General features: G+C 44.6%; 2 protein-coding genes across 5 annotated transcripts in view; one reads left to right on the top strand and one right to left on the bottom strand.

Moving 5' to 3' along the window:
* The window catches only part of Tmod1 (tropomodulin 1), a 76,753-nt gene extending 53,735 nt beyond the window's left edge, over positions 1–23,018 (top strand). The window contains exons 8-10 of the mRNA XM_076845787.2: positions 808–951; positions 13,393–13,537; positions 21,406–23,018. Of these exons, the coding sequence (XP_076701902.1) occupies positions 808–951; positions 13,393–13,537; positions 21,406–21,470 (354 nt within the window). The 3' untranslated portion in view covers positions 21,471–23,018. The remainder of the gene's footprint in view (positions 1–807; positions 952–13,392; positions 13,538–21,405) is intronic.
* The window catches only part of Tstd2 (thiosulfate sulfurtransferase like domain containing 2), a 30,799-nt gene continuing 20,834 nt past the window's right edge, over positions 18,010–27,974 (bottom strand). For 3 of the 4 annotated variants that reach the window (XM_077108820.1, XM_077108819.1, XM_077108822.1), the window contains exons 7-11: positions 26,348–26,466; positions 25,719–25,877; positions 24,961–25,099; positions 24,012–24,284; positions 18,010–22,984 (exon numbers count right to left, since the gene is read on the bottom strand). In XM_077108820.1, coding sequence (XP_076964935.1) covers positions 22,875–22,984; positions 24,012–24,284; positions 24,961–25,099; positions 25,719–25,877; positions 26,348–26,466 — 800 coding nt within the window. In that variant the 3' untranslated portion in view covers positions 18,010–22,874. Of the gene's footprint in view, positions 22,985–23,989; positions 24,285–24,960; positions 25,100–25,718; positions 25,878–26,347; positions 26,467–27,974 lie in introns of all 4 variants that reach the window. The other variant, XM_077108821.1, reaches the window with a different exon arrangement.

Genomic DNA, 27,974 nt, shown 5'->3' with positions numbered 1-27,974 from the left:
CTTTTCAACAGAGCAATAGAAGAGAAGCCGAGAGCACACATGGGGAGGCTGAGCCTGCAGTGGTCACCCAGCGAATGTTGCCTGAAGCCCTACTATGTGCTGGGCTCTGCGTGGGCACGTGGGCACCATGGGACACTGGGGCGCGTTTTTCAGCCCAAGGGTCTACTGGCAGAGACACACCAGGATAGAAACAACTGTGAACCTAGGGGCACAAGTTCCATGAGGGAATTGTGGGTAAATCAAGAGGGCACAGAGCTAGCCGAGAGCCAGCAAAAGCTCCTACAGAAAGGGGCGTTGAGAATGGCCTTGAAGGACAGGCAGGGTTTGGACGAGTGAAGCAGAAAGAACGTTCCGGAGGCAGCGATGGCAGGTGAATCAGTGGGAAAGCACTGAGCATGCGGGTCTGTGGGTGGCTCTGCTGGAAGAGGGCAGAGGAGGAGAGGCAGGCTGTGGAGACGGCGTAGATGTGACTCCACAGCATGTAGAGCCACCAGAATGGGAAGTTACACTCCATGTATGTGTGATATGTCAAAATTCACTCTACTGTCATAATGTATCTGAAAAGAACAAAGAAAAAAAGCCCCATTGGGTGGAGGGGGAGGCGACTGAAGGAAGCAGGGATGTTTGGAAGGGGCGTTCGGAAGCCAGGGATGGTTGCAGAGGAGAGACCCCTTCAGAGTCGTGTAGGTGAAGAAAGTTCCACAGATCATCTGGCCTGCACCCCGTGGAATTTGTGGATCCACCCACGAGGGGCTCCAGCCTGCCGGGGTGACTCACAGGTGTCCCTGCTTTCCTCCTGTGGCCAAGGCCCTCGCTGAGATGCTGAAGGTGAACAAGGTCTTGAAGACGCTGAATGTGGAATCCAACTTCATCTCCGGAGCTGGGATCCTGCGCCTGGTAGAAGCCCTTCCACACAACACTTCTCTGGTGGAGCTGAAAATCGATAACCAGGTAAGACGGGCAGGGTGTCCCCCCGTGCCCTTCAGTAAGCACCCCTTGCTGATATGCATTTGTCAGCCTGCAGCTGCGTGGAGCAGGTGCCATTGATTATGGAAGCTCCAGGGCCCAGCTGTGGGACTCCACAGTCCACTGGTCCACACCCTCCACCCTGGGAACCTCTTCGTCCATCATTTCTACCACGTGCTCAGCCAGCTTCTACTTGCAACCTCGAGATGGGGAGCTCTTCCTTACCACCCTCACCCTTCACTCTTAGGCCTCAAGAAGGTCCTGGCTTAGACTCAGACCAGCTGGCTCCCTTTCTATGCCTGTTTGTTGGATTTAGTTCTGTTCTCTGCTGCCCCCAGGACATCTGGTCACAGATCTCATAAACCACTGGATTAAATATCCCTGCTTTCCTGAGTAACACCCCCCTCAACCCAGTGGGGCTTTTTTTCTTCTTATTCTTTGTTCTTTTCAGATATACATAACAGTAGAATGTATTTTGAATATCGTCTATACATGGAGTATAACTTCCCATTCTTGCAACCATTCTTGTACATGATGTGGAGTTACACTGGTGGTGTATTCATATATGAGCATAGAAAGTTATGTCTGATTCATTCTGTTGTCTTCCCCATTCCCATCTCCCTCCCTTCCCCCCATTCCCCTCCCAATCCAGTGAACCTCCCCCCCCACCCCGCCAGGCCATGCCCTCCATGAGAGAACATTTGGCCTTTGGTTTGGGGGATTGGCTTATTTCACTTAGCATAATAATCTCCAATTGCATCTATTTATGGGAAAATTCCATAATTTATTTCTTCTTTAAGGCTGAGTAATACTCCATTGTGTGTATATAACACATTTTCTTTATCCATTCATCTGTTGAAAGGCACCCAGGTAGGTTCCATAGCTTAGCTATTGTGAATCGAGCTACTATAAACATTGATGTGGCTGTGTCACTGTAGTATTCTGATTTTAAGTCCTTTGGGTATAAGATGAAGAGTGGGATAACTGGGCCAACTGATGTAATCATTCCAAGTTTTCTGAGGTATCTTCATACTGCTTCCCAGAGGTTTGCACCAATTTGCAGTCCCACCAGAAATGTATAAATGTACCTTTCCCCCCACATCCTTGCCAACATTTATTGTTGCTTATATTCTTCATGATTGCCATTCTGACTGGAGTGAGATGGAATCTCAGTGTGGTTTTGACTTGCCTTTCTCTAATTGCTAGAGATGTTGAACATTTTTTCATATATTTGTTGACCATATTTCTTCTTCTGTGAAGTGCCTGTTCAGTTCCTTTGCCAATGGGGCTTTTGATTGTCTTCACCATTCAAGTTACTCTGGGCAGATCCTAGTTTGTCTTTATAAAGTTACTGTTTCTCTCTGATTTCTGTGGTTCCATCATTTATCTTTTGGCAGCTCTTACGGTCCTGACTTTCTAAGAGGAGTTTAATAACAAAAGTTGAATGTAACAGTAGCTTGTACATGGTTGAGGGTTCGCTGCGGATAGCTGTGTGCTACCACCTTGCATCCACTGTCTATGATCTTCACAGCCCTGCAGGATGTGCGTATTACCAACCCAGTTTGAAGAAAAGAAAACTGCTCAGAGAGGGTTAGACAAGCAACTTCCTCAGGGTCTCAGTCAGGATTTGAACCCAGGTCTCTCTAACTCCAAAATCACACTTTATTCACTGCCACACCTGGCTTCCAACATTAAAATGCTTTCTTTTTTATGAACAGGGAACTCAGGGTTTTTTACTTTTTCTTTTTGTTCTCTCTCTCTCTCTCTCTCTCTCTCTCTCTCTCTCTCTCTCTTTTTGGTGAGTTTGTTTTGTTTTGTTTTGTTTTTGGTACCAGGGATTGAACTTAGGGGCACTTGACCACTGAGCCACACCCCCAGCCCTATTTTGTATTTTATTTAGAGACAGGATCTCACTGAGTTGCTTAGCACCTCACTTTTGCTGAGGCTGGCTTTGAACTTGCAATCCTCCTGCCTCAGCCTCCAGAGCCCCTGGGATTACAGGCATGCACCACCACACCCGGCTTTTCTTTTCTTTTCTACAAGAAACTTTTGAATGGATGTTGTGTAAATGTATACATAGGAAAAAGATTGGAAGGAAATATCACAAAATTATTAACAGTTGTTATTCCCAAGTAAGATTAGGGAGATTATCAGTACTTTAAACCTTTTTATTATAAAGTATTCAAACAGACAGAAAGTGCATAAAACATAAATACACTGCTTAACAAATCCTAACAGCTGTGTGAACTCTGTCCAGGCCAAGAACTAAACCTTGCCAGTTTCTAGAAGTCTTTGTCCACTTCTTCCCAGTCAGGGCCCTTTTTTTTTTTTTAATATTTATTTTTTAGTTTTTGGCGGACACAACATCTTTGTTGTATGTGGTGCTGAGGATCGAACCTGGGCCACACGCATGCCAGGCGAGCGTGCTACCGCTTGAGCCACATCCCCAGACCCCAGTCAGAGCCCTTTCTTTCCAAGCTCTTTTCAACTTGCTCCCACTTCTGTTCCTGCCTCCTGGAATGTTCTCTGACCCCTGCCCTCTTCCCTACCTGGAGAAACCCGTCTTCCTCGGCTTCAGCTAAAACCTCTCCTTTGCCAAGTGATGTTCCAGAGCAGCTGGAATCAGCTGGCCAGGACTAACATGCAGGTCTCCTCCCAGCTCCAGTTCAGTGATGGCACAGGGCATGTTGGTACCTTGAAATCACCCTGCTGGACACCACCTAGCAGGGTAATGGAGCACTGCCACCTTCTCTCAGCCTTCATACTTCCTCTGAACCTCTGCTGTGGTGCTCCTCCTCTGTGTCCCCCTAGCACCTCAGCTTCCCTGTAACGTCTCAGAAGCTGAGCTATGTCTGAGCTATCTCCATATCCCAGTGCTCAGCCCAGGTCCTGGTCCTGTGGGGGTGCTTGGTAAGCAAGGTCGCCCTGGGTGGCTGTGTGGATTGTTCACTGCATAATGAGGTGGCGGGCAGAGTGAAACGTAGTGCACAATCCACTCTCCAAGCTGGTGCCCTGGTCTAGGGCTTTGTTTACCCAGAGAGGGCACTTTTTTTTTCTAATTCATATGAAGAGGCCACATAGGCCAGCAGCAGCCCTGCAGGGTGAACTCCCTGCTTGGGACACCTGGCATCTCTCTGTCACCCGTCCCAGCCCTCCCCCTCTCTACCCTTCCTGCCCCCTTCCCTGGTCACTGCTGACTCTGCTCTGTGAGGCAGGAGGGCCAGAGGGATGGAACAAAGGCATGCAGCAGGCTTGGCAGAGGCCCCAGACCAGGCCCTGGGCATGAATGCTCATGTGACTCCAGGCCGGGCCAGGCAGGAGGCAGGGTCTCCCCAGAGTCAGCTGAAACCTGACTTCCCGACAGAATGTTAGCCCTCAGCTACAGGAGCACTGGCCTCCTGTCATTGAACTGCCCATCTTGCCCGTCACTGCTGTCCCCCTAGAGCCCAAGACAGAGCCAATGCTGACTGACCATTGCCCTCACCCCAGCTGAACACCCTGATTGCAAGAACATTTGCTTCCCTGAGCCTCAGTTTCCCGCCTTGGAAAATGAGAATAATAAGAATCTACTTCTAAGGAGATGAATTCTGGTAGCTTCTAAAATCATTCTAGGTGATCTTGGGAGTTCAGACATTATTCTAAGGGTTAATTTACCGAGCAGGCACCGTAGCTCTTAGGAGCCATACGGAGCGCTTTGTATCCATTATCTCATTTAATGCTCACAGTGGGTAGCTGAGGATACTGTGCCAGGCAGCCCTCCCCTGGGCCTGGGTCCCCAGAACCCCTCCTGAGATCCGCTTCCACCCATTCCCTCTTGTCCTCCAGCAGCCCCAATGTTAGTCAGGCCCCCCATCTTGGCAGCCATAACCCCTCCTGGTCTCCCAGGCCTCAGTGCCCCCTCTACCCTAAGTCTCCCACAAAATGTCTCCCAGGCCTGGGCAAAGCCGGCTCCCCTCAGGTGCCTCAGCCCTGGACTGGGGTGAGCAAGAAGTAGGACAAAGAGAAGGTGTTGAGTGGCCTCTGATTTATTCCTCATTCTTGGTTAGTCACTGAGGTCCCCAGAGGCCAGAGCTTTTGCCTCAATCCTTGTGCTTGTAACCTGTGTCAGTGAGACGCGGTCCTTTTTCCTTATACGGCCAAAGAAAGGAAAGTCCTTTGGGGAGTTCCACCCGGGTGACATGCAGCCCGGCAGGCTGGCTCACAGAAGTGGGGAACTTGGATTCTGAGGCTGTTTGTTGACTCAACCGCATCTCCAATGGCAATGTTGCCCTGACACCCGGAGAGGGTAGGAAGGGACTGAGCTAGGGCCAAAGAACACTGAGAAAACGTCCAGCCCACCTCCTCTACAGGTAGGGAAACTGAGGCCCTGAGAAGGGATGGACTTGCCTGAGGTCACAGATCAGGTTATCAGCAGGGCTGAGTTGGAACTTTGGTATCCTGGCTGCATTTATGGACAAGAGAGACCCTGTCAGCCCCCAGGGATCAGACTCCACAGACCAGGTACCTGTGGGTCCCCGCCCAACTCATAGCCAAGTGGTGTTTCTCTGTCCTTCCTGATTCACCCTCCTAACTCCCAACCCAGCTGCCCTTCAGAAGAGACCAAGAACAGACCAAGCCCGAAGGCATGACTCTCAAATGAGAAAATGTGTAAGGCTTAGGGGATATTAGCCAGGTTTCCCACTTCTCCTTTCAATATCTGACAAGGAAGGCTGTGCTTAATATTTTAAAGGGAAACTAAAAGAAGTGGGTTATGTTTTCTTGCTTTTCCAGATCAGATAATTTGGTTTTGGCTTTTTTTCCCCCCTAACTAAACATTATTTGTAAATGTATCAGCTATCTATAGCTGTGTAACAAATTATCCCAAAATTTAGTGACACAGCCTCAAAGTCCTGGCTTGAAACAGGAAATATGGATTAAGTCATAGCTTCTAAGGGCCAGGAATTCAGGGGCAGCTTGGCCACCAAACTTCTCCCAGAGCAAGTGATCCAAGACAAAGAAAGATGAAAGCCTCAAACGTCTTTATGACCCAGCCTTGGAAGTCACACAGTCTCTTCTATCATTTTCTGTTAGGAGGAAGTCATTAAGTACAACCCCTGCTCAAGGGCAGGGGAATTAGGCTCCACCTTTTGAAGGAAAGCTTATCAAAGAATTGTGCAGACATATTTTTAAATCACCATAGTAAAAATCACTCTTACTTTGTGCTACAGGAGTCTGGCCAGAAAGCCCTTTCTTACCAGCAGAGTTATACAAGGTCAGAGCAGGATGTCTCAAAGAGGTGATAAGCTCTACTCCCCGGGAGTGTGTAAGCAGAGCAGAACAACTTGGAAGCTCAGAGATGGAGAGAAGTTTAATAACAGCTAGGGTTCAGAACTCTGGTGTTGGACAAGATAATTTCCAGAGCTACTTTCTTTATATTTTCAGGTATTTCCAGTTGTAAGTTATAAAGAAATGGCAAGGATTTGGCTAATCAAATGTACAAAGTGATATATATATATATATATATATATATATATATATATATATATATATATATATAGTAGACAGACACAATATCTTTATTTTTATTTATTTATTTTTGTGTGGTGCTGAGAATTGAACCCAGGGCCTCATGCGTGCAAGGCAAGTGCTTTACCACTGAGCCACAACCCCAGCCCACAGAGTGAGCTTCTGGCCAGGTTGGGATCTCAGAGCCACCAGCACCAGGTCTGGGCTCAAAAGATTTGAGGCATTGATCATATCCTCTGATGATGACCCTCAGCCATGGTAAAGGTGTAAGGACATGAGCTATCACACACTGCCAAGAGCATGCCAACTTTCATAGATTGTTTAGTTTTATTTTGGTTTTTGTTTTTAGCAACCAAGCATCGGTTTTATTGCAAAAGCAACAGTAACAGACTTCTCCAAAGAGAAGGGGCCCCTGCAGCTGGGAATCCCTTTCCCAGGCTATTGGCAGAGCCCTCACAAGTTTAATTCAAAACGTGCCCACCTTTCATCCCAGCAATCCCATATCTTTACAGCCAGACTGTGGAATACGCGCCCCCTCCCCTGCAAAGTCCACTGCCACCTTGTAACACACACAAAGCAACCTAGGTGGCCGTGAGGGCTTCCCAGGAGGCAGTAAAAGGACTGAGGCAGGTGGCGACGTACTAGATTTCCACCGAGTATTGAAGGAAATAGGCAAGTTGCAGAACAACAAATAAACTATGAATCCATTTAAAGAAAATGAACCAGTACAAGGAAACCATACCCACCCCTGCCTATTTGTGTGTTAAGTTTCCCGGCATGGAAACACACACCCTGCTGGCCATGGAGGGTGCTTCTGCAGAAAGTGGGTGGGGCTGGGAGGGAACAGTGTGACAGGGACTCATTTTACTCCAACTGCTGTAGAATCACTTGAGCTTTTAATGAGATTACATTTCTTCACAAGTGATTAATTCTCAAGCAAATCTGAAAGGAGGCAAGAGCTCTTCTCTGAAGGCCCTCTCCCTGGCCCTGCTGCCCAGAATCTGCTGTGGCCTATCCTGTCTGACCAGCCCTTGGTCTCTCCCCAGGGGCTTCTCAATGCCTTTCACCCACTGTCAAGGTCACCCTCCATTCTTTATGCCATCTAAGCAAGCTATTCATAGACTCACAGGACACAGGGCCCAGAGACCTTTAAAGGTCATGAAACCTAAGTCTTCCCCATTCATGACAGTTTTAGGGAGACCCTTAACAGAGGTGGCTGCCTTCTAGTTACATACCTCCAGGGACAGGCAGCTTGCTCGCTTACCAGGCAGCTCCGTTGGTGTATGGGCACTGGCAATGGTTGGACTGCAGTTCTGCACCAGAGATAGACTCCATCTGCCACTAATTTCTCTGTCAGTCCTACTTCTGCCTTCTGAGCTTTCTGAGGCCCAAAGTGGCCATTGGCACAGACTCTGAGCAAACTGTCCTCATTCAAATCCTTCTTCTGCAGCTGACCAGTTCTGTGATTTCAGGAAAAAAAATGCTTAATATGTCTGTATGCCACTTTTCTGTAAAATGAAAATTGTGATCAATAGGTATCTATCTATAGGTTGATAGTGAGGAGAAAATAGCTCATTTTCCCCTAAGGGCTTATGACATTGCTTGACACACAGCAATCACTAAATGATGTTGAAAAATAAGCCAGAGAGCTGAGTGACATGAGTGAGTCCTTCCAGTGGCAGAGTCCCTGGGGTCTGAGAAAGAAGCAAGAAAGAGCTTCTTTAAAAATCTTACCACTTATTCTAAGAGGTATGCACATTTTCTATTTTATTCCTTAATACAAAAATGATGGTCTGGGGAATGGGGCAATGTTCTGGGTTCATTCTCTAGCTCCAAAACATAAAGGAAAGAAGGAAAGAAAGGAAGGAAGGAAAGAAGAAAGAAAGGAAGTTAAGTAAGTCCACGATTAACACTCCAAGAAGACTGACCATGATTATCTAATGGATTCTGTACCTTCTGAGACACACAGATAGTCTGCATATATCCCAGGGATACTGGACATTAATTTGAGAATCTGGGGCCTAGAGGATCCTCTGCAGCCTTTCTACCCCCCAAGTCAAGGTCAAACCTTGGGTTTGGCTTTAATAAACTGAGGGAGCGCGGTCCAACTTCCATCCCAACATGGGCTCAATTTATTCACCTCTAAGATGGAGAGGCTGGGTCCTGCCTGCCTTGTTTGTCTTCTAGGCTGCAGGCAGGTAGAGTGAGGTGATTTGTGTCAGAGTACCATGTATGCTTGGATGGAGCCGCACAAAGGGTGAGTGTCGCAGAGACAGCCTTTGTAGTCCCTGAGACTAGCCCATCCCAAGTTCCAGTAGCATCTTCCCAGCAAGTGACCTCGAGGACCGGCCAGTCTTACTGCTAGATGGGCTAGGCAGGGAGCTGCCAGTTCCTTCTTAGGACCTGAGATGGTCACTGTACCATCTGCCAGGTCACATCAGCCAGGGCCCACTGCTTGTGCTGCATCTTCCAAGGACAGTCCCAAGCTCTTCCCAGCATTCTCAGGAGCAGTTCCAGGCAGGCTGGTGGAATTTCACCAGCATCTCTCCGCCCGCCATGATCAGCTTTCCCGGCCCCCTCTGAACGCAGACTAGCTCTGGTGGATGCAGCATACCTGGGAGGAGATCTCTGGCCAAGGGTTCAGTTGCAGATCACACTTGTCTGTTCAAATGCTGAGCTGCTGTGTCGTTAAATGCGTTCCTTGTTCCTCCATCCACTCTAGTTCCATCAGGTACTCTGTGCTGTCTGGAAGTCCCCTGTCCAGAGCAGCTCTGTCATGATGGGAATATTCTCTATCTGTGCTGAGCAGATATAGTCGCCACTAGACTCTAGCCATTGAGCACTTGAGTGTGACTAGTGCCATGGTGGAACTGGATTTAAAATTTTATTTTAATTATTTAGATCTAAAGAGTCACATGTAGCAAATAGCTACACTGTTGGGTTTTTACAGTTCTGGCTGGAGAACACATAGGCAGGCAGGTGACCCAAATAAGGCAGATGGATTGTGCTACACATAAAGAGGGATGTCCGATGTGTCCCTTGCATGTGGAATGGAAAGGGATCATTTCCGGGGGTCAGGATCAGGAAGGCCTCAAGAGGGAGGGGGACTTTGAAGTAGGTTTAAGCCTTAGGGATTCACAAACAGGGGTAAAGAGGAGGGTGGGGACATTCCTTTTGGAGCAGGAGAGCATGTGAGCTTTAAGATGTAGATCTCCAGCTGCACCAGGCACCATGGGACAGGCCACCAGAGGCAAATAGGTGAGCAAGGAAGGAGAGAGAGAAGGAGGTAGGAAGTGAACTTTGCAGACCCGGGAATGTCGCTTTACTCCACCCGGTTATTGAGGGAATGCTCTCAGGTCATGTGAGTCAGACACATGGCCAGGCCTGGAACACAAGAAGCTCTCAGTAAATAGCAGCAGTTACTGACAGTGGGGAGCCTCTGGACATGGTTTGTGTGTTTCTGTTTGCTTTTTAGGCCTGGTTTTTAAATCACTTTTTAATTATGAGATCATTTTAGATCAGCATGTAGTCATAAGAAATAATAGAGCTGGGCGCTGTCGCTCACGCCTGTAATCCCAGGGGCTCAGGAGGCTGAGGCAGGAGGATCACAAGTTCAAAGCCAGCCTCAGCAAAAGAGAGGTGTTAAGCAACTCAGTGAGGCCCTGTCTCTAAATAAAATACAAAATAGGGCTGGGGATGTGGCTCAGTGGTCCAGTGCCCCTCAGTGCAATCCCCAGTATCCCCGGTCCCGCCCCCAACACACACACACACACACAAAGAAATAACAGAGACCCATGTGCTATTCACCAAGCTTGCCTGGGGTGGGGGGAGATTGTGGTTTTGTGTCCCACCCAGCAACACTGATACAGCCAAGATACAGGGGCGATTCCATCATTCACAGGACCCCTCATGTTGCCCTTTGATAGCTAAATGCACTGGTCTCCTCCTCTTCCTCCAAACCCCAGGCAGCTGCTCACCTATTTTCCATTTTAATGTTTTTGTCATTTTAAGAATGTTGTGTAAATGAAACCGTATGGATTGGCTATGTACCACTTGGGATTGGCTTTTTTCCCATTTGGCACAATTCTGTGGAGATTCATTCATGCATGCATTGGCAGGTTGTTCCTTTTAACTGTTAAGTAGTATTCCATGGTACAGATATGTTTGTTTGACCACTCACCCACTGAAGGATGTTTGGGTTGTTTCCAAGTTTGTCTCTTACAAATAAATCTTCTGTAAACATTTGTATACATGTTTTATGAAGACATTTTTATATCATTGAGATAAATACCCAGGAGTCCAATTCTTATATCATATGGCAATTGCTTATGTAGTTTTTTTCCAACTTTTGTCCAAAGTGACTGCCATTGTCCCATATCCACCAGTACCATATGAGTGACCAAGTTCTCTGCATCCTTGCCTACACTTGGTGCTGTCACTATTTTTTTATTTCAGTAATTCCTGCAGGTATATGGTTTTGATTTGTATTTCTACAATACATATCACATTCCTGTGATTTTGATTCGTGTTTCTACAATAGTTAAATGTTAAACTTCTTGCCACGTGATTATTTGCCATATGTGTGTCGTCTTCTGTGAAATGTTTCTTCATATTTTTTCCTCATTTTCTAATTGGATTTTTTTAACTGTTGGGTTTTTAAAAATTGACATATAATTCATATACACACAACTCCTACTTTTAAAGAGTACAATTCAGGATTTATAGATTATTCACAAAGTTGTGCACTATTATCATCAGCTAGTTCCAAAACATTTTTATCACTCAGAAAAAAACTATACCCATCAGCTTTTACTCAATTCTATTCCATTCTTCCTCCAGCCCCTGGAAACCCCTCATCTCTTTTCTCTTTATATGGATTTACCTGATCTGGACATTTCATATGAATGGAATCTTAAAATATGTGATCTTTTTGTCTAGCTTTTTTCACTTACCATGTTTCCAAGGTTCATTCACATTGTAGCATGTAGCAGTACCTCATTCCTTTCCATGGCTGAATAATATTCCACTGTAAAATCTACCATATTTTGCTTATCTACTCATCACTTGATGGTATTTGGGTTGTCTCACTTTGAGCTATTATAAATAAGACTGTTATAAGCATTCTTGTGCATGTTTTTATATATTTCTTTTCCACCTAGAAGTGTAATTACTGGGGTCATATAGTAACTCCATTTTTATCTTTTCAGGAAAACTACCAAACTATTTTCCAAAGCAGCGGCACCAGTAGTAGTATCATGGTCCCGCTTTTTCCAGGTCCTTGCTGACACTTGTTATTGTCTTTCTTCCTATTACAGTTCATCTTAATATGTTTAAGGTAATAGGATTTTCTAAATTATTAATGATGATGAGCATCTTTTCAAATACTTACTAGCCAATTGTTTATCCTCTTTAGGGATAGATCTATTCAAATATTTTGCCCAGTTTTAGTCATTTGCATCTTTACTATTGTGTTTTAATGGTTCTTTTATATATTCTGGATGCTCATACTGAACAGTATGTACAGATGCACAGAAAAGTTTTTCCCATTCTGCATTGTTGCCTTTTCACTTTATTGAGAGTATCTTTTGAAATACAAGTTTTAAATTTTGGTAAAGTCCAATTTACCTCAATTTTTTATTCTGGGGTAAAATTTACACCTATATTTTTTCTAAGAATTTTATAATTTTAGTTTTTATAGTTAGGCCTTTGATTCATTTTTAATTTTTTATGTATGGTATGGGTCTAAATTCATTCTTTTACAATCTTTGACAGTACTTCTTGCAAAGACTCTTCTTTCATTGAATTGGCTTGGTGCCCTTTTTGAAAAAGCAGTCTTCATAAATGTATGAATTTATTTCTGGACTCTCAATTCTATTCCATTCATCTATATATCTGCCTTATGGCAATACTACAGTATCTTAGTTATGACCACTTTGTAGTGATTTTGAAATCAGAGAGTGTGGGTCCTTCAACCTTGTTCCTTTAATTCAAGATTATTTTAGCTATACTTGGCCCTGTGCATTTTCATGCAAATTTTAGGATCAACTTTTCCATTCTTGCAAAAAAAAGAAGCTGGAATTTTGATAAGGATTGCACTGACTCCACAGTTCAAACGATATGAAATCTTCTGATCCATGAATTTGAGAGTTTTTCACATTTTTTGAGGTTTACTTTAATGTCATTTCAATGCAGTTTTGTACACTGAAAAGCATACAGGTCTTCTTTTGTTAAAATTTATTCCTAAGTGCTTTATTCTTTTTGAAATTATTGTAAGTGAAATCAATCATTTGTATAACTCTTATTTCTAATGTATAGATATACAACTCATTTTTGTGTATCACTTTTATATCCTGCAATCTTGCTGAACTCATTTGTCAGCACAAATTTTGTTGTTGTTGTTTTTAAAAAGCAACTCCTCTGCCATTCCCAGCTTCCTTACTGTGTGATGTTTCTTCACTCATAAGTTGAAGAGAAGTTCCTGGTTATCAACTGGCTTCCATATTGGAAACACCTGGGGAGTTTTAAAAAACACAGCCACCAGAGTCCCACTCCCAGAGACCTTGATTTTATTAGCAGGGGTATACACTGGTCAGGGGGGTTCTAAACATCTGTTTGGGACGAGATGATCTGGAGGTGCAAACATTCCTCCAAGGAGGAGCTGTTACCTGGATGCCTGCTCAGAGAAGGCTGCCGTAGGGCCATGGGAAGAGCTGCTCCTGGCACTTGGCAGACCTGGCTCGATCCCAGCCATGTGCTTCTGCCAGGCCACCATCTTATCCCTCTCTATTCCATTCCCTTGCTTTTGAAGGGAGGACTAAAATCCTCACTCACTCAAGGCTTCTGCCTATAGAGATGGCTTAGGTCGAGGTGGTTTCTTTACACATGGAATGAATGGTGATTATTGTTCTTTTTTGATCAAAGAGCCAGCCCCTGGGCAACAAAGTAGAAATGGAGATTGTGAGCATGTTGGAAAAAAATGCAACGCTTCTCAAGTTCGGATACCACTTCACCCAGCAGGGGCCCCGGCTGCGGGCATCTAACGCCATGATGAACAACAACGACCTTGGTGAGTAGACATCTGCTTTCTGCCCTGCCCACCTGCCGGTCCTTCCCTCTGTCTGTGTGGAATAGTTAGGGAGAATCCTGCTGACCCCGTCTGAGGGTCTTCTGGAGCCCACCTACTCTTTTCATGCTGGTCATGTCTTCCTATTTTTCTGTTTGTGGCTCCTGTCCTCACCTAGACAGAGTTCTCTGGCTTCTGGAGCCAGGGCTGAGTCCCTCCTATCCACCCCACAGCTCAGCACAGGCTGAGCCCAGCATACATCAGCATGCTGGCCAGAGGCAGTGAAGTTTGGGGGGCACAGGCTCAGCACGGGTCTTTTCCTTTCTGAATTCCTGGAGTCCTCTCCAGATCACACTGTCTGGCTTTATCCCAGGTTCCAAAGCTTCCAACCAACACAACTACCATAACCCTGAGCCTAGGAGATTTTACACTGCTTTGAAGGAAAAGTTATAAAGTAAAAGCAGCTTACATTCATCTAATCTCAGTTAAAGGCATAAATTAGGGCTTTTTTTTTTCCATAGAGAAAAATAAAGAAAATGTCAGTCTTTCTTGATGATGATCATCAAAAACATCAAGAGACACAAATAGATACACAAGTTGAATGAATGAAAAGCTGGATGGATCATTCGCTTCCTTCCAGGTGCCAATTGTTCACAAGCTCCATGGGTACTTATCTATTATGTATGTCCTTGCTGGCTGCTAAAAATCCTCAATATGGTATATAATAAAGGGAGTCTGACTGACAAGACCACAGGAAAATAGAGGAAAAATACAAATCCAGCAGTGAGTCTGCATTGTTAACAGGGCTGATCAGCATATGTGGCCCCAAATTTCGTAAGATCACAACAGGAAAAAGACAAACCAAGTTACATTTACATTAATCTTACAACAAGTTATATTAATCTTACAGCAGAAGTAAAGGAAGGGTGTTTTTAAAAAGCTTCTTTCTGGGTGAAACAGGGGAATAACTGTTTTAAAGGGCAGTGTCTTCAGTGAATTTTTCATCAAATTCACACCTGCTCTGCCCAGGTTCTTTCTAGTTTCCAGTCCTCAGTAAAATGCAAAGAGCCGAAACCTGAGGTACAAGTCACAGCCCAGGTATGTGGCTTCCTGGTGGTGATGAGGCAAGATCAGTGTGCAGGAAAATGGAGAGTGTGTAGGCGTGCAGGGGGCATGCCAGGGCACCACAGACCATGTGTGAAGATGACCACAGAGCTCAGGCACAACTCACACTGGGCACAGCTGTTGATCAAGTCCCTCATCTCCATGAACACCTCCAAGTGCTATAAGAATGAACTGGGTTTTGAAGACACTGGTTCCTGCTCTTTAGCATTTCACACTCAGGGGCTGTTCATTCATTGCTCCCTCCAGAGGCCACTTTTTCTAAGAACCTCGAGTCTGGTCTCTTAGTTTACCTAAGAGAAAAGTGCCCTTGTTTGAAATTAAATTAGAACACACACAAATAACCAAGCATCATAATCATGATTATCATATCACAGAGGTGACGACTGAACTGAATAGTTGAAGGCCCCCATAGGACTGTGATCTGGCTGCAGACTTGGCATTTTAAAAGCCTCCAGTCTTATTCTAGAGAATAATCTCACATTTCCTCCTCCCAGCTAAAGATTAAGCTTCTTCCATGCCCTTTAATGCCTGTTTCTGGGTTGATTCAGCTTCTGTCTTCCATGGTGTGATGGTCTAGAGATTTATCTTTTTGATGATCAGAGGTCAGGGGTGCTGCAGGGGGCAGAATCATCTAGAAGCTGGACAAAGGACTGTGAGAATTCTCTCTAATCCCGAGTCCAAAAGTCAAAACTCAGGGTCTCTCAGAAGCCACTCTGAGTCTAGAATGCTGGAACCTGAAGGGACGTAGGGCTCAGTCCCCAAATTATTTTCCTGGAGAAACTGAAGCCTGGAGTGGTCAGGTGGGATGGAGGCCCTGGCTCAGGCAGGTCACCAATTGTTAAGTTACAGCAAGCATTTCTGAAGACTTTGGTGTGCCCAGCACTGTGCCAGGTGACATAAGGGGCAGCAGAAAGGTCAGTTCTCTGATTCAAGAAGTTTTACCTTTTAGGGGAAAAAAGACTCAAAGCCATGCCTAAAAATCAAGAATGTCTCCAAACTCTGTCCAAACAAAGTGAGGAAATGATTTATGAGGCCAGAAGCCAGTTAAGCAGAGCATCCTGATGGGGTAGGGCTTTAGCCAGCCTTGAAGGGCTGGGTTGCTGGGGGAGGGCGGGAGGCATCCTTGCAGGGCTCTAGAAAGTGTTGGGACTGCCTACTGGGGTTCTTAAGAAAGGCTGGAAGCCAGTCTACGGGGTGGCAGAGATAGGAAGATCTAAAGGGGTTGGAGGAACCATTACAAGGAGTTAGGCCTAGAAGGGAAAATAGTCACAGAGAAGGAAGGGAAGAGTGTTCAAGCACGGGGTATAGCATGAGCAAACTGTGGGTGGTGTTCACAGGAGCAGGGCTGGTACATGTTGGGGAGGCTGGGGCCCCTCAAGCTCAGGCTGTTGGTAATGAAAGCAGGCAGAAGTGGGAACTGTGGCAGTTTCCTTGCAGGGGTGTCAGACAATAAAAATGGGCCTCTGGGTTATCCCAGGGAACTGTGTGTAGCTGCTCCCTTGGGGTGTCCCACAGAAAGAATCAGAACCACATCATCTCAGTGATTACAGATCACATTTGAAGTGCTAGCTGGCAATATCAATTTCTAGTTTTAAAAGCAAATTTGTGCCCATTTTCTAATTTTTGTAAGAGAAATGCTTCTGATTTCGATGGTGCCTTGGCTCCTGCCCACACAAGAGAATCCTGATTCCTATCCCAACACTGTCTTCCTCCTTGCTTTCAACCTGTGATCTTGCAGCCAGGCTTCCATGTTTTCAATTGGGTGCTTTTACTATGAAAGCCTCCTGTTGTCCTTAGGGCTCTGGGGGCTCAGCAGAGCTGCAGCAGGGAACAGAGCCAGGAAGGGAACAGGCCCCTCATGGGTCCCTAACACTTGGCCTAACTTGGGGCCTTGGGGCTTTGCTTGCCTGTGAGTAGGTGGACTCCTCCCTGGGGGATATTCGGTCTCCAAGGCTCCCAAGTCAGTCTTACTGCAGACAGGTGGGCTGCCTGGGACTCATGAGGTGCATTTTTGGTCTTTCTCCCACTGTGTGCTGATCTCTCAGGAGACAGTGAATGGGTGGAGGACACAGAGGTGGAGTGGATATCAAGGAGCAGCTGAGCTATAGACCTGCGTTTCCCACAGCAGTGCCTCAGAAGACTCCTGTCTCCACTCTATTTATAGCTAAGGCCAGGCCAATGTGGACCCCAGGCCCTCTAAACCTGCCACTGGAGCTCTTTCCACTTAACAAAATCTGAATTGCAGCCTCCAAGTTAAGGCAGCGGTAGAGAGGGGATAACATGTTCAAAAACAGAGAGCGTCCTTCCCAGGAAAGTTGTTCATCCACTGCATTCTGAAGGAAGCCCCCCCAACCACTTTTTATTTTTTAACTTGTTCTTTTTAGTTATACATGATAGTAGAATGTATTTGGACATATCATGCATACATAGAGTACAACTTCCCATTCTTGTAGTTGTACATGATGTGGAGTTACACAGGTCGTGTATTCATATATGAACACAGGAAAATTATGTCCGACCCATTCTACTGTCTTTCCCATTCCCAAGCCCCCTCCACCTTGGATGTCCAATCCAGTGACACCCCCACCTATTGTGAGTCAGCGTTTGCATATCAGAGAGAACAGTCAGTCTTTGGTTTTTTGGTATTGGCTTATTTCACTTAGCATTCACTTATGCACAAATGCCATAATTTCATTTTTCTTTATGGCTCAGTAATATTCCATTGTGTATATATACCATGTCTTCTGTATTCATTCATCTGTTGAAGGGCACCTAGGTTGGTTCCATAGCTTAGCTATTGTGAATTGGGCTGCTATGAACATTGATGTGGCTGTATCACTATAGTATGCTGATTTTAAGTCTTCTGGGTATATGCGAAGGAGTGGGATAACTGGATCAAATGATGGTACCTTTCCAAGTTTTCTGAGGAATCTCCATACTGCTTTCCAGAGTGGATGTACCAATTTGCAGTCCCACCAACAACATATGAGTTACTTTTTCCCCCACATCCTCACCAACATTTATTGTTACTTGTGTTCTTGATAATTGCCGTTGTGACTAGAGTAAGATGAAATCTCAGAGTAGTTTTTAACTTGCCTTTCTCTAATTGCTAGAGATGTTGAACATTTTTTTCATATATTTGTTGACCATTTATATTTCTTCTTCTGTGAAGTGCCTGTTTAGTTCCTTTGCCCATTTATTGATTGGGATATTTGTTTTGTTTTGTTTTGTTTGGTGTTAGGTTTTTTGAATTCTTTGTATATCCTGAAGATTAGTGCTCTATCTGTGGTACAGGTGGCAAAGATTTAAGGAAGTTCTAACAAGCACCCCAAACAGTGCACTAACAAGCATCCTGAAACCAGTTTTTAAAAGTTTAATTGTAAATTGACAATATATGATTGTATATAATTATGCGGTACAAAGAGGTGTGATGATTTAGGAATATGAAGTAGAATAATTAAATCGAGCTAGTTGACATACCCATCACTTGTCATACCATTTTTTTGATAACATTTGAAATTCATGATCTTAGCAATTTTGAAAGGTACAATACATTACAAAAAGTATATTCACCAAGATGTGTAAAAGGTCTCAAACAAAAAAGTCCAATTCCTCCTGAGACTTCAGGCCCCTTGGCCATCAGCCCTTGTCCCTCCTGCTACCCTACAGCTTTTGTAACCGTCATTCTACTCTCCACTTTTGAGTTCAATTGTGAGAACATATGGGATTTATCTTTCCCCATAGTGTAACATGTTCAAATTCCATACATGCATGCATGGCAAATGGCAAATTTCATCTTTTTAAAGGCCAAACAATATTTTGTGTGTTTGTCTGTGGGTGTGTGTGTCCATCCCACATTTTCTTTACCCTTCATCATTTGATGAAATTTTAAGATGATTCTGTACTTGGCAATTAGGAGTAGTTCTGCAAGGAACATGGGCATGAAGACAACTTTTTGACAAACAGATTAAAAATCTTCTGGGTAAATACCCAGAAGTGGGATTGCTGAATCCCAAATCAATTCTTCATATTCCCCCATAACCATCTCAGGAAAAGAGTACTACCTTCCCCACAATCACCCATGCCAGAAATCTGGACCTCTTCTGCCCTGACTACTGCCAACCAGTCACCTCCTCACTGACCCCAACACTGGCCTCTCATGGAGCCCCATCACATTAGCTTGGGCTCTGGCAACTTCCTCAGCCTCCAGCTCCTGCGGGCAGCACTCATCCCAAAGCTTGCCATCCTATTCTCCTACTTTGAACCCTTGCTGGGCTCTCACTGTTCCCAGGCTCAACTCCTTCAAGTGGATCCCACAGCCCTAACATGACATGACTGTGTCAGGCACGGTTCTGAAGACTTCCCATCTTACAAATTATGTTGTCCTCCCCTCTACCACACGCTATTATCATCCTTGTCTTTGCAGTAAGGAAACAGGTCTGTAGAAGTACAAAGTATATCCCATGGTTCATGGGCAGACCTGGGATTGGAACTAGCAGTCTGTGTCCACGGCTCTATTCTGGAACTCACTGGAGACCATCCCATCAGGAGGCCTTGCCTTGCCTGATGAGGTCCCTGCCAGACTCAAGCCATCCTCTTGCCATGCTATACCACCCATTCCAGGTACTCTGTGTGCCCCCAAGTGACTCAGAAATAAGCTTAAAAGGGTCATTACTCCTAATGCAATGCACCTTTCCTATCCTCTGCCATTTCATTCTTTACGATTCAACTGACCTGTTACTGCCCATCCTGGAAAGGTTGTAGCACTCCATTAAAGTACCTTTCACATCTCACAGAGCTATGCTGGAGAAACTATAATTTTTCTGTTACTATTGATACATTTTGGCCTGTTACACTGTATCATGATCATAGGAGCACTCAGTAAATGTCACTGAATTACATAAATGAATAGAAAGTGCTTCTTAAGGACTTCAAAGATATGATTGGCAAGTTCAATTGGCCAAAAGTGGGAGTTTGGCAGCGGGATGGGGGTGTTCCTGGTAACTTGAGATTGCTTCTGGATCTGACAGTCAAAGATTCTCTGGCTGCTGTGATGACAGGTAAGGAGGAGTTTAAAGAAGCCTTAAGATTGAGTTAGAGGATATTGAAAGTCATGGCTTTGACCCCCAGCTGTCACTTAATCACTGTAACTTGGGGCAAGTTACTCCCCTCTAGGCCTCATCATTAAAATGGAAAAAATAATACCTGAATAAACAGGACTCCCTCCTTTCTCCAATGCTCCAAGTCTGTGCCTATGGATCTAGACCAGTACTGAGGGCAAAAAATAGGAAAAAGTCCCTTTTTATACCCACAGCCATGGGCTAGGGATTTGTTTTTGTCCAGGCTCCTCCAATGGCTCTTCTCCAGGAGAAGGGAGCTGGTCTTCCTTGTGAGAATCAGATGAGACAGGGATATGTAAGCTCTTTGTTGATAAGGCCAAGTTGTACTGAGTGAAGTGCTAGATGAACTCAAGATGAGTCACAAGCCACAAACATGCACTCTCTACCATACTTTTGTCATCTGTAAAATGGGGATGGCATGAACATCGCAGGATTGCTGGAGGGGCTTCAGTGGGCTGTGAAGTGTGAGGCCAGAGGATAGCCCTGCTGGGTTTGCTGGTAGCTAACTTGGTGATGCTTCAATGGCTGGTTCATAGAAACTCTGTTCGCTTTGGACAAATTTCTTTTTTTATTTTTAGGACTGGGGATTGAACTCAGGGCACTCAACCACTGAGCCACATCTCCAGCCCTATTTATTTGGAGACAGGGTCTCATTGAGTTGCTTAGTGCCCTCTCCATTGCTCATTGCTGAGGCTGGCTTTGAACTCACGATCCTCCTGCCTCAGTCTCCCAAGTTGCTGGGATTGCAGGCATGTGCCACCATGCTCGAACAAATTTCTTCTATTTAGGTTTTGGCTTTTGTTTCCCTACATCTATTCCTAAGCTAGCAAGACACTGATCACCTTCAGGAATTGGGCTGAACATAGTGTCTTTTCCCAGAGAGATACTGCTTGCATCCTGATTTTGCATTGCTTATTCTTTTGACCTGGGATAAAGGGGAGTATGTAGGGGCTCAGACACAGGCTGAACTCTAGGCTCCACACTGAGCACCTGTATTACTGAGAACTTCCCCTCCAGCTCCCAGCCAGGTCTTGAACAACACACCTTCTTGTGGGTCTGCTTTATATACTCAGGGTCATACACAGGCCAATTTGGTTCTTTTTGCAGTTTGTATGCCCCACTATGTTAGACACACATCGACCATCTAAGCTTGGGAAAGCATCTAAGTATATAAACGTATTCCCCCTGGGCAACAGCTTCCTGCCACATCAGCATGCCCCTTGACTGCCACCTACCAGTCTACCAATTTTCTAGACCTTTCTTTCTCTGATGGCTGATGGTTTAATGCTTGCTCTTCAACTGCCAACACTAGACATCAATCCATCATTCTCTAAGCTTGAAGCTCCTGGATAGTGGTGCTTTCCTCTTAATGTCATGGAAACAGTGTTGAATAAAAATTGCCTTGCTCCTGGGAAATGTTAAAAATGTCACTGTTAAACATAAGGGACACAGATACTGCAGGAAATCTTCAGGGTGGAAACTTGTTTATACAGGCAAGAGGTGGGCACGGAAGGCCACTATACTCTGCCTGCTAACAAAAAATAAGCGAGAGGCTTCAGAAGTGACAGTGGTGGTCCCTAGTGCACAGGCACAAGTGGCTTACGTCTTATCTCCATTCCTTTTCAGTGAGGAAGAGGAGGCTTGCAGACTTGACGGGGCCCATCATTCCCAAGTGCCGCAGTGGTGTCTAGGGTGTGGAGGTGAAGACCGCGCTGCTGAACTGGACGTGTTCTACTGACAATCCGCACCTCACAGTGCAGACCAGGAGGCAAATGCTGGCACAAAACTCTTTTTGTGGTTCAGTTCTTCATGCACTAAGGGTCTAGGTGAACTAGTGGTTATAGTTGAAAATTTTATAAATTGTGGTTAATGTGAAGTTTTTCTTTAGTCACAGAAGTTCAGTCTGGTTATTATTTAAAAACTAAGAAGCCCTCAAATTGGCAGATCTTCCTGTAGATGATGTGACAGTGGCAGTGACTTAACCCCAAGGAGCGCAGATTGGTGGCCCTGCCGTGTGGTATTTCAGGTTCATTTACAATGTGGAACCCATAAACTAAAAATGCACTCTTCTACCTGGTTTGCAAGTATTAAATACTTTATTACAAATTTCATCTTAGCTATTTAGCAAAAAGAACAGATAAACACTCTTTATTAATCCTCCTTTAAATTTTAAAAACTTCAAGATTATAAGTTGCCAAATTGATTACTGAATCAGAGCCACAATTTTCCCCTTAAGAATACAAACTAAAGCCACAGAGCTCTGCCAGGAATCAAAAAACACCAAATTCCTTTTGCTGGATATGAAGTAAAAAAAAAAAAAAAAAAGCAATGGTGAAATTTGAAGTTTCAAAAACCCTCCTGGGCAACAAACATATTCCTGAGTTACTTATGAACATTTGAGATGTATGTACAATTAAATACTGGAGCAGAAAGAAGTTTTTCCTCATTGAATGCCAACCTTATGACAGATGTGAGAACTTCTGGCTAAATACTTGAAAACACCTTTCTATACAGCATAGTGGGCAAATGGCTCATGAAAGGTCAAACACTAGAGGGGTGAATTTCCAGTCCACTGTGGATATGATGCTTATTATCATGGCCAACCTTACAGACTTAAACTACCTATCTTATCATTTATTTGACAAATCATTGAAGATCTCATGCATATAAATGAAGCCTCTGAAGGACAACAGTGCAGAAAACTTAAGATATTAAAGAACTGGGAAATCCTGGCCAAGCTATGAAAAGATGATTATTCTTAAAACATAATCTTGGTATTTCTACTGGACCTTTGCCCCTCTTTTTTAACAACATGGCATCTTTTGGGAGTTGGCAAAAAGGTTAAGCCACATTGCCCTTGTGCCTTTTAATATACCACAGTGCCAGTTAACTTACATTTTTGTTTGTTGCTTTGGGGAGTTATTTTTATTAGGGATTCAGCAAATCTTGTGATAAAGGACAAGGCCAAAGAGCTAATGAACACAGACTAGGAGGCTTCTGATGAAGAGGGAAAAATCTTGTGCACTAACTGTAGCGACGTGGACAGTACAGGGTAACTAGAGGTGGAGCTAGGGCCTCACCACTATGAAGAGTGTCTACTGCGGCTGCGAATGGGCCCAGGAGCGGCACCATGCTGCAGGGATGGCCATCCCCACTCGGCTTCTCCTTGAAACACAACTGCAGCTGCATTCTGCATCACTGGAAACTGCAACATAATATTAAATCTGTTGGTCAACTTGTGGCTGTGTTTTTCTTGGGACCCATGTGACAGGGACATGTGCCTGGCATGCTGACCAGAAGGCTGGACAGCCATTGTGGTAGTACTGAATGATCTCATTAAGAAAGTGAACTGTGTTCCAGGTACTGATCTAGAAACTGCTCCTAAGATGCCAGTGCCATCGAGCCTCTCTGGATCTCTCAGAGATAACATTTAAAAGCTGAGAGCATAAGTATTGGAGGAAGCAGGCCTGTGAGGAGAAATCTCACAGAAACCAAATCAAGTAAAATATGAAGCTTGGGCCACACCTTTAAGGGCATCTCCATCAAATGAGCTGTTGCTCTAGACCAGGGGATGGCAAACTTTCCTATAAAGGGCCAGGCAATAAATATTTTAGACTTTGTGGGCCCATGGTCTCTATTGCAACTACTCAGTTGTGCCCCAGATCCTATAGGAAGAAGCATGTAGGTAGGTCTTTTCTGATAAATTTTACAAAAGCAGGAGGTGGGCCAAATGCTAGTATTGAGATCTTCTCAGGCAGTCAGAGAAGAGACAGAGGCAGGGGAGGGGAAGATGGCAGATGACCTAAGTGGCCTGGTTTAGGAACCCATTTTGAGGGCCCAAGATTCACAGTTTTGCCCCAGGATGGACAGATTTGCTGACAAGGGCAATGACTACTAATAGCCTGCTGCATGGCAGAGAGGGCATGAGTGACACAATCACCAGGCACAAGACTATGCCTCACAAGCTTTAGGATTCCATCAGCTTACCCATCTTCCATCTACCACCTTCTGAAATAGAATGCTTCAGTAAGTGAGGAAAACTTGACTCTCTCCCCTCCCCCTGGTGATCAACATGGTGACCAGCTTGCCACAATGGCACTGACCAACAGTGAAGTTCCTGATTTCTGTTTCTGCAGCCTTGACAATCTCTTATACAAAGTCACCCCACTGACTTTGAGAAGGCTTGGGGAATGCTAAAAGTGCCACTTACACAAGCAAAGGCCCATCCTCACCAACACCGGGCTCTGGTGCAGGGTTCACAGAGAGTTGCGCATGCTGTGAGACTTCCCTTGGGATGCGTGGCCTTCGGGCTGTACACTCACATTCCTCTTTAAAACTGTCCTGGGTAGGGCCTGAAGCCTGCCTGTCCCCTTTGTCTTGACATGTGACACAACAGGCTGTGAATCCTTGTCCTTGACAGGCAGGACAGGTCAAAACAAGCTGGCGGCATTGGGGAGTGGAGCAGAGTTTATACTGGTCCCACTGGGCTCCACAGTATGAACATTCTAGGTTCAGAAAGAAAAGCCCTTATTATACACCCACACATAGACATGTACTTCTCCAGTTCCTAAATATAACTCTGAGCTCACCCGTATCTAATACATCCTGTTGAGCCAGGGAAGGCTTCTAAATAGTGCATCTCTTATCTTCAAACAAAGAAAATGCTGCCCCCTTACTTTCTTAGGAGTTTTGAGGAAAGGTTGTTGTTGGGAATTATCTTTCTGATGCTAGCACTTACTGATCTATTTTTTTTTTTTAATTGCATCCAGAAAAACAGGCCACAATGTTTCTCTTTTTCATTAGCTACTCCCAAAGTTGGCCAACCAGTCCTTATTCAATGATCTTTTCTCTTAGAACACTCACTTTTCCAATGGGGATATTCAGATGACTCCACATCTAAATTCAACTTCTGCAGTGTACACCATTCTCCCCCAGGCCAGAGTTTCTCTGGCTGCTACCAGAACACCTAACTACCTAATTCCTAGACAGCACATTATCTTCTTTCTCGGCTTGTTTTTCTCTGCTGACTTCCTGACACTACTGACACCAACCTTCCTCAAGTCTCTCACCTTGCTTATCTCTGGGCCTTTTCAGGTAATTAGTATCGGCCTGCTTTCCTGCAGCAATGATGAACTGGGAATGTGCCACACAGTATGGGCCTCTGCACTTGTGGTGACCTACCTGATAACACATCATTGTTGTAGCACAGGGCATACCGCTCATCAAAAACAAACAACTTCCCCTTGTAAAAACCATCAGGAAACTCTTCCAGGTACTTGTGGATACCACCCTTGAGCTGGAACACTTCCTTACACACTCCCTAGGAATAGAAAAAAAGGAAATCTGAAGAAACAAGCAGAGACCTAGAGGAAGATCCACAGAGCAGTGCCAAGTGCCCAAGTGGAGGATTCCCCATCTCTGCTATCTATCAGGGCTCCTTGCTCCCCCTGCAGGACAGAGGAATTGCTAACCAAAGGGTAAAGGAACCAAATGGCCAGACCTGGCCTACTGGGGGGAGGGGTAATGGGGGGATGGGTGATGACAGCAGTCGGCGCCTTCACCCTCTAAGATCCTGGGAAGCCCAACTATTTTTGCTACCCCTAAATATAGGAAGACATCTGCTGGGGCATGTGATATTACTGAATTTGCTCTTCTCAGGATCAAGCAAAAGGATTAGGAAAGTGGAGATGTTGAACTAAGCTTTCTCTTTTGTACTTGATGAGTCTCTAAGACTGTTAAGTGTTTTTCTCATCTTGAGATTTAAGAACCTCAGATTTTCCACTTGGAAACTCTATGCTGGAACCATACAAGGGAAAAACAAATCCTTTGGCTGGCTGGAGGGTGGGAGAGGACTGGGAAGGGGTGGAAAGCACCACACAGGCTGCTGGTAGAGACTCTGTCACCTACATGTTGGCAGCACCTCCAGGGCGGTAGCTCACCTTGGCCTTCAGGTAGGCTGAGCCGCGCTCACATCGGATGCCCCCAGTGCAATACATCAGCACCCTTTTCTCTCTGAAAAGTTCTAGATTTGTGTCAACATAGCTAGGAAAATAACTGAATTTCCTGATGTCTGGGGCTAAGCAGCCCTGGAATCGCCCCTACAATGTAGAACAGCAGAAGGAAAATTTTCAGAAAAACATACCAAAAGTTCTCTATATCAACAATTCCCATCCTTGGCAAAGAGCATTTGCCAGTTGCTCTTCTCACCCCAAACTCTGACCTTTTAACCTCAAATCTGGAACTAGAAACAAGGCTGGCAGATTGTAGATGACCTTCCTACTGAAATCCACAGGGGAACTGGAGAGACTACCCAAAGTCAACTTTATAAGATCATTGACACATGTCAGGAGAGTCAAAAAGTACATTATTTGCCAAGAGATCTTTAATTCATATTTTCTTAGACATTCTCACCAGATTCTAAGTGGAAAGGCTTGGGTTTTCTTTGTAGCTGCTAGTAATGGAAGGTGATCTGTGTGGTCAGTGGTTCCCCTTGGGAAATATCCCATGCCACAGGAAGGGGGAGATTTACCTATACTATTCACTAAATTCGATTCTGGTTGTTACTTACTATTTTGCTTTCATAGAAGTTCCTGCAGTCCAGCAGGATAGTATCACTTTGTTCTTTATCTTCCTGAGATAAAAATTTTTCTACTTCTTTATGAAATTCACCTGGGGATAAATGGATTCCTAAGCCAAACCAAAAAATTATGTTAAAACAACAACAACAAAAGGAAACACCTAATCACAACTTATGTAGCCTGAATTTTATGTTGGCTTTGTTTCTTTCCACCCAAACCTCTTTTCCCCATAATGACAGACTCTAAATAATATTTGATAATCATAATAATGATAAAATAATTTAGTGAGACCTTCATCTTCCTCCTCCTAAGAGGACTACAGAGAGCAGGTAGGTTAGAAATAATTAGCTGAAGAAATTTGCTCATACTTGGCCTAATCAAGTGATGAAACCCATATAACTGGGATCTATTTGGGTTTGCTCATTTATTGTATGCTCACTAGTGAGTGGGTCAGGAAATGGCCACTGTTCTATTATCACTGTGCATGAAGGAGCTCTGGAATATATGTGCTTGATTGTAGGCTACAAACAGTTTTATACCAAGACTGAATCCAAGTTCAAGGATAAGAACCTTGGCTTAGTCCACTGAAAACACTGAAGTTTTGAAAATAAAGTTAGAATATGCCTTTTAAAAATGCAAAAGGGAGGGGCTAGGGTTGTGGCTAAGTGGTAAAGTGCTTGCCTAGCATGCATGAGGCACTGGGTTCCGTCCCCAGCACCACATAAAAATAAAAACAAATAAAGGTATTGTGTCCATCTACAACTAAAAAAAATATTTTTTTAAAAAAATGCAAAAGGGTAAGAGGTAAGAAGAATGTGTCTAACTTTGTGTATATGATTAAGAGAGAAAGAGGTGGGAGGAGTTGATACAGGAATGACATATGAGAAAAGAAAGGAAAGAAAGAAATGGATACGAAAGTGAGAAGATGGGTAAGTGGAGAAAAATATTAAAAACCAGGGGACTATAGGAAAGAACCTTTACCTGTAGGATAGAAATATTCCATATCCTGGGGGATCCAGACATCAGAGTAGATGGTGGGAACTTTTGGTGAATTTGACATTGTAGGGTGACTATGACTCATGCAGGGATTCTGGTGACTTACCACCATTCACGATAGAGTTTTATAGCACTAAAGAAGCCTCACTCTGCCCTATAAGCACCCAACAATGCTCTGTACCCTGGAGAGGCTAAAGGCCCCACAGCACAGCCAAAGAGCCTGTGTTTCTACTAGTCTAAACTAGGATTATAGGGAGTATGTAACCAGATCAGATGCTATTTAAGTCAATGTCATATGACTGCATGGATATCAAAAGAGTGGGGTAAAAAAGGATATTAAAAAATGTGATGAGAAGTGTAGAAATTGGATAAGACTTCATCCTGCACGGAGTCACAGGGAACCTAAGCTGTTCTTGCTGCTGCTATTATTGCTGTTGCATTACTGGCCCTGAGAATGCCTGACTGGATCATGATCTAGACAGACATGTTTCAAAGGTCCCTTTGAACAACTTAGTTCAAATGAAAGCAGCATGGCAAGGCATGGAGCCCACTCTTCCCTGAGCTCCTGAGCAGCGCCCTGTAGCACCAAGAAGAGCTTTTGTTGTTCGCACGGTGCTTTCT

Source organism: Callospermophilus lateralis, chromosome 2 (assembly GCF_048772815.1).
Source record: "Callospermophilus lateralis isolate mCalLat2 chromosome 2, mCalLat2.hap1, whole genome shotgun sequence".
Lineage (NCBI taxonomy): Eukaryota > Metazoa > Chordata > Mammalia > Rodentia > Sciuridae > Callospermophilus > Callospermophilus lateralis.
This window is presented reverse-complemented; position numbering and strand designations above follow the sequence as displayed.